The following is a 5531-nucleotide window of genomic DNA, read 5'->3' on the forward strand; positions in this document are numbered from 1 at the left end:
AGAATCCAAGGGAAAAAAATAAGCCAGGTAAATATTTTCTCCTTACCTGACCTCATTGTATAAATTGTCTTAAATTTGTAATTTAGTCTCTTCTCTTTACATGCAAATAAAATATAGTCGAACTTCAAATTGGTGATTTAATTCTCTTAGATTGCAGTGTAAGCCACTCTTAAAAGTGAGAAATTGGGGCCGGGGTGGGGGGAGAGTATTTTTTTACTTTCTTGCTAGGCCGGTGTTGCTAAGGTAAAGCGAACTTTAAGTGCTTTCCGACTTTATGAAACAATTTTTTCGATTTACATACTTGAACTAAGAAAGGCTCAAGATTTTTTTATTTTTATGTTTTGGCCATAATGTTGGTTCCAACATGCACTGTTCTTTCTAGTAAGCACAAAATTGGTCCCATACGTTGAGAAAGAATAGAAAATTGTTTTATGCTTGTGTCTTGTGGAGTTAGATGCTTCTTTAGAAAAACAAACAGATCTTCCTGGTGCATTTATTAATTTATTTTCATCCTGATGCATCTAAAGGAGACAATATCTAACTGCCACAGTGTGGGAGAGGATGCGATTTTTGAGGGCTGCAAGAGGCCCTGGGCGGGGAGATCCGAGTTTGTTAGGGCCTTGCATGCTTCCCACCCCCATACACACTCAATCCCCACCCCATTCAACGATCCCCACAGACATAGCCCAAGACTTGTGTTGTTCTCCTGGAAGAATAAAGTAGCTTGAAAATTCTATCCTTTGGAAGACTGAAAACGTGTTTGCGGTGGTTAAGGAATTTGTGAGATTTAGTAATGAAAGAGTCTGTCCCTAGAGCTTTCGGTGTGCTTCTTTTTACTTCCTCTATTTTTGCTTTATTCCGTCTGATTAATTCAAAATTTGCGGAAGTTCCAGACAGGACTCTGTGGCCTTTGGTTCTGTAAAGCTCCCTTGACCTCTTTCCTCCTGGGAGGGAGGGGTGAAAGACACAGAGCCTAGGCTCCTTCACGTGGACCGATAGCCCATTCTAATGACGAATTTGTAACTTATGGCAAACCTCAGGACCCATTCCTGTCTGTGAAAAAGACCATCATCTCCAAGCTCCTAAATATCAGTGTGCATTCCCAAGCTGATTCATAAATACTCCCGGCCCTTCTGAGAATATTCTTTCCTGGGAAGAAAAAAGAATTCTCTTCCCCCACCGAATTGAAAAACGAAAAGGTCGCCTCTCCCATCCTCCGTCTCTATGTGCAGCAGTTAAGTGTACAGTGTGAGACGTACAGAAGCCTTTGAATTTGCCCATTCCGCACACCAAGCAGCCAAAATTCAATCATCACCGGGTTTTTCATTTATTTATTTATTAGCTCCATTTTAGCTTTAGCCTCCCAGGAAAGGTCTTCTCTTCCTCTTCATTTCATGAATCATCCTTTCCCCTTAATGCTCATTTTTATTTTTAAACTGAGGAACACTTTACTTGTGTTAATTTCTTAAAGTCTAATTTCATCTTTGCATTGTTCGAAAAGTGCACACAGCAAAAAACGAATAGGGTTTGGTTTATCTTTGCGCCTTGGGCATTTTCATTCTGCCCACACCCTTCCTTGCAAGCAGGTAAAGAAAATGCAGGGCTGGAGGGCAGGCCCCCACACCTTTGTGCTCACCACTGTCTTTTCTCCAGCGACCAATCAGGCTGTGGCAACTCAAGTTTTGCAGCCACCGGCACACATCCCTTCCCTTGCAAGTCTTCTAGCTGGTGTGGTTGACTGTCTAAACCACAGGTAAATGGCTTCCTGTGTAGTTCTCAAAATAAGTGTTGAGCAAAGGAAATCAACCCGTTTAATAATGATCGACCATTTGGCCTCCTCCTCTCTCCTTCAAAAAGGGCGTTTTCGTTAAGTTTTGGGGGGAAAGTTTAACTTCTTGGACATCTGCATCGTGAATCTTCACCGAGATATCGGGTGCGCTACCATTCTTAAGTGCTCTTTGCACTTAACTGGTAGCTCATTTTCCTTTCTGCACATTAAATGTCCCCAAACAAACGCTTGGCTTTTACCCGTTGTTTAAATAGAAGTTACCAGACCCGAGAAAAGCACTGGAGCTGAGCCAATTAAATCCTACTGGATTTAAACCTAGCGCAAATGTCAGCCTTGTTCTGTCTAGTCTTTGAAATCTATTCAAATTAAGAGTAGTAATAATTTTAAAGTTCTATTCACTAATCGCAAATGCGGCTTTCATTGGAACCAGCCGTTAGATTGAGGGAAAACGTCTTGAATTTTCATAAAGCACCTGTTTAAAAAGGTGCCTTTTCTGACAAGGCTGCTTACATACTGTGTTGATGCTGGCGATTGGATAAATAACCAAGTTCAATTCGATGCCTAAAATAAGCTGTTATCACCCCCCTCATGATGAAACCCTGTGAAGGTAAGTATATTTTTAATCTGTTTTCATACAATTGATATCAGGAATTCAAACAGCCTAAGTAAACGATTTTCCATTATCTAGCATCGATGAGGTTACTTCACATACTCGGGTGAAACTCATTTTTATGACTTCTGAGAATTTACCCCAATTACCGAAACGTGAAACGTTTGTCATTGATCCCTCCCCAGTGAGACCACGAGGCGGGCCCTTTTGCAAAGGTTTCACCTGCGAGCAAGCATCCCCTCCACCCCCACCCTTCCAGACATCAGTCACACACCGGGCCAGGTTTTAAAACTTTTTATTTGCATATTAAAAAAATTGTGCATTCCAAAAAATAAAATCATTTGAACAAAAAAATGGCACTCTGATTAAACTGCATTTTACAGCCTGCGGGACACTTTGGACCAGCTTGGTTTCACTCTAGATTTCTCCGTCGTCCCACCCAGCTTCTGCCTTCACCAACATGCGAGTTCTTTTCCTACCAGCCAGACAGACAAGTGAGAATTGCAAGTGCGGCCTTCATTAGTTCTACAGGCAGATGGGAGACAGGTGTGGCCTTGCTGTCATTAGTTCTTGAATATGAAAAGGGGGGCAGCACAATCATTTAAACTTGATCCAAACTGCATCTTACAAAGTTAAACAGCTAAAAGAAGTAAAATAAGAAGGCAATGCTTGTGGAATGTACAGTGCATACTGGCGGTGCTCGTCTCATTACGATTCGCCTGCCTGCTTCTCCTGTTCAATCGCTGTGACCCGAAAGAGAAAAGAAAAAGATGATGTGGAGTAGTTAGATAGATCCAGTGGAACGTAGTGTAAGATTGCAATCCTTTCATTAAAACATCTTTCCGAATCATAAAAGTTCTACAAGTATCTATCAGCGTTCATCATGATTTATACTAAATTAAATATTTTAACAATAAAAGTATATGCATATTAATATGGTATATTAAGCATTCCGTCATTAAATTATTAAAGCCTTGTCGCTGCGAAACAATTTTTAATTAACCTTTCCAGGCCACATTCGTCATAAAACTGTCGGCTCCTCCCTCCACCTCCCCTCTTATTCTCTCGGCCCTGCCCATCCTTCTTCGAACCCACCCAAAGTAAGGCTAGTCTTACTTTCTTTTGATGGCAGTGGGTTTTTCTCTTGCGTTTCTGTCTTCTTCAATTTCGACTTATCGAATTTCTCAATCTCAGCCATATCGGGTTTGTCAGACATGGTTGCGGAAGAAGCTGCATATACAAAGCCAGGAGAGAGGTTGAGAGCGAAGCCTCTGTTCGCTCTCGTTCTCTTCTCTCGGCTTAGAAATGCGCTTTTGCCCTCCCATACCCTGTTTGAAACCCCACCTCCACCTCCTTCCGCTTTCATTCGGGGATAAAGATCTTTCTACAGAAAAAAAAGGTCCCCCCCCCGCTTTAATATTTCGAAATGCGCGGGGAGGGGGGCGACTGGGAAGATCGATCACATCAGGAGGTCGAATCTTTGAGAATGACATTGACCGCTGTGGGGCTGCTAACTGTAGAAGGATTTCGCCATTAAAATCTGGCTAGAAGGAGTAGAGAACAGTGAAGCCATTCCAAGTTCAAGGGGGAGAAAATCGAGTACAAATTCTTAAAATGGAGCCAAGGCTGCAGCGTTTCCGTTTTCTATAGGTACCTCTCCCCCTGCAAACGTGCAGCCCATGCAGCTCTCTCCTCGTCACAAAGGCGGCGCTGCTGCCGGCGCCTCCGACCACCGCCCCACCCCGCTTCCTCTCTCCTGTGCAACAATGCAGCGGGCCGCGCACAAAGCTGCCCCCGCAGCCACAGATCAGCCTCCTCTGCAGCGAGGGGGCATTTGGGCAGCCTCGGCACACATTCTCCTGCAGGATGGTCTTTTTAAACGTTTCACAGCCCAGACACCTTAAACCTGGATCGATACAGCCCACGAAGCTGTCAGATGCTAGAGGAAAAATGCTAATTGTTGCAGCTCCGGGCTTGGGTGGGTGTGAGCTGGAACAAAGGACCGGATTCATCACTGCCTAAGAGGTAATGTAAAATGCCTTCGGGCCTAAGGGAAAAATGCTCTCTCGCAGCTGCATAGCAAAATGCCAGTTTCGGGGTTTTTTTAATCCCCCAGCTCCCGACCCCATTCCCCCGCATCTGAAGGGTTTGGCATCCCCCAGCTCCCCGCCAAGGGAGCCTCTCCCCGGAGAGCCACGCGGGCTCGGCTTTAGGGATGCGGGCACCGGGTGGGAAGGGGACCCTCCCGAGGGCGAGAGGCAGGGGCCCCGGGGCTCACCGGCGCGAGGCAACGAGGAGAGAATTGATGGGCTCAGTGGCTGTCGGTCGCGGAGTGCCGGGTGGGGCGCAGCGCGTGCCGCTATATAGAGCGCTCCTATGTAAATGAGGTGATGTCACCCGCCGGCCTGCTTAACTCCTTCGCGTCTCCCGCACCGTGTCCCACGGCCTGACTGGCATTTGCCCCTCCCCTGCCCCCACGTCTACTGATGCACCCTAATTGCAACGAGGGTTGAAATATAAAACCGGCAAAACCCCACCCTCCAACACGTCCTTCATAATGCACCTTACCCTTTTGTCTATTTTATCTTAATGGATCTTTGCAATAGCGGCGCAAACTAGCTCTTGGGGAGCGGAGCAGGACAACTAAGGGCCTGAGTGGGACCTAAGGGGACAGGCATTCCTTTACTCTGAGTCTGGCTTTGTTCGATGCAGCCATCACCTAGCAAGGGTGCGGTGTACCCCGCAGGAGAGCCTCGCCCACTGCAGCGGTGAGATTCGTGTGACTCAGCGTTCAGGCCAGTAGAGGGCGTTCACCCCACTCAACCCGCTTCGTCTCCTCCAAGACGGTCTCCGTGACTCGGATTGGAGGTAAATCACCCTTAAGTGATTAAAAAAAACAAAAGTTTCTTCACTATGATATGCATCTTTTTTCATCGCTACAATTTTTGTAAGTACCTAAACCAAATAACCGTAATATTTACTGAATGGAGGGTATTTGTTTGGAGGTTATAGACTGTTTCCCCATTGAAAAATAAGTCAAGTTCAAGCTCTGCTATTGACTTGCTGCCTGACAATGAGAAAGTTCTTTTACTTTCATGTTCCTCGTTTTCCGAACTATAAAAGTCATTGCTA

The 5531-nt window shown here is 45.4% G+C and overlaps 1 protein-coding gene and 1 long non-coding RNA gene across 3 annotated transcripts in view; one reads left to right on the forward strand and one right to left on the reverse strand.

The window, feature by feature from the left end:
• Positions 1-3019: 3019 nt before the first annotated feature.
• TMSB4X (thymosin beta 4 X-linked) lies at positions 3020-4824 on the reverse strand. Its single transcript, XM_015593873.2, has 3 exons — positions 4678-4824; positions 3516-3629; positions 3020-3142 (listed from the first exon to the last, which is right to left on the reverse strand). Exons 2-3 carry the CDS (start codon positions 3613-3615, stop codon positions 3108-3110), a joined length of 135 nt encoding a protein of 44 aa, XP_015449359.1. The 5' UTR covers positions 3616-3629; positions 4678-4824; the 3' UTR covers positions 3020-3107.
• LOC107196084 overlaps positions 3638-5531 on the forward strand; it is a 14153-nt gene continuing 12259 nt past the window's right edge. For both annotated transcript variants that reach the window (XR_001517395.2, XR_001517396.2), the window contains exons 1-2: positions 3638-4424; positions 5112-5267. This is a non-coding gene — a long non-coding RNA (uncharacterized LOC107196084). The remainder of the gene's footprint in view (positions 4425-5111; positions 5268-5531) is intronic.

The sequence above is a fragment of the Pteropus alecto genome, unplaced genomic scaffold (assembly GCF_000325575.1).
Source record: "Pteropus alecto unplaced genomic scaffold, ASM32557v1 scaffold477, whole genome shotgun sequence".
NCBI classification, from domain to species: Eukaryota; Metazoa; Chordata; class Mammalia; order Chiroptera; family Pteropodidae; genus Pteropus; species Pteropus alecto.

Coding starts and splice junctions, on each gene's coding strand:
- TMSB4X (XM_015593873.2), bottom strand. CDS start 3,615: ATGTCTGACAAACCCGATATGGCTGAGATTGAGAAATTCGATAAGTCG. Junction 3,143..3,515: donor CCCACTGCCATCAAAAGAAA/GTAAGACTAGCC, acceptor TTCGGGTCACAG/CGATTGAACAGGAGAAGCAG.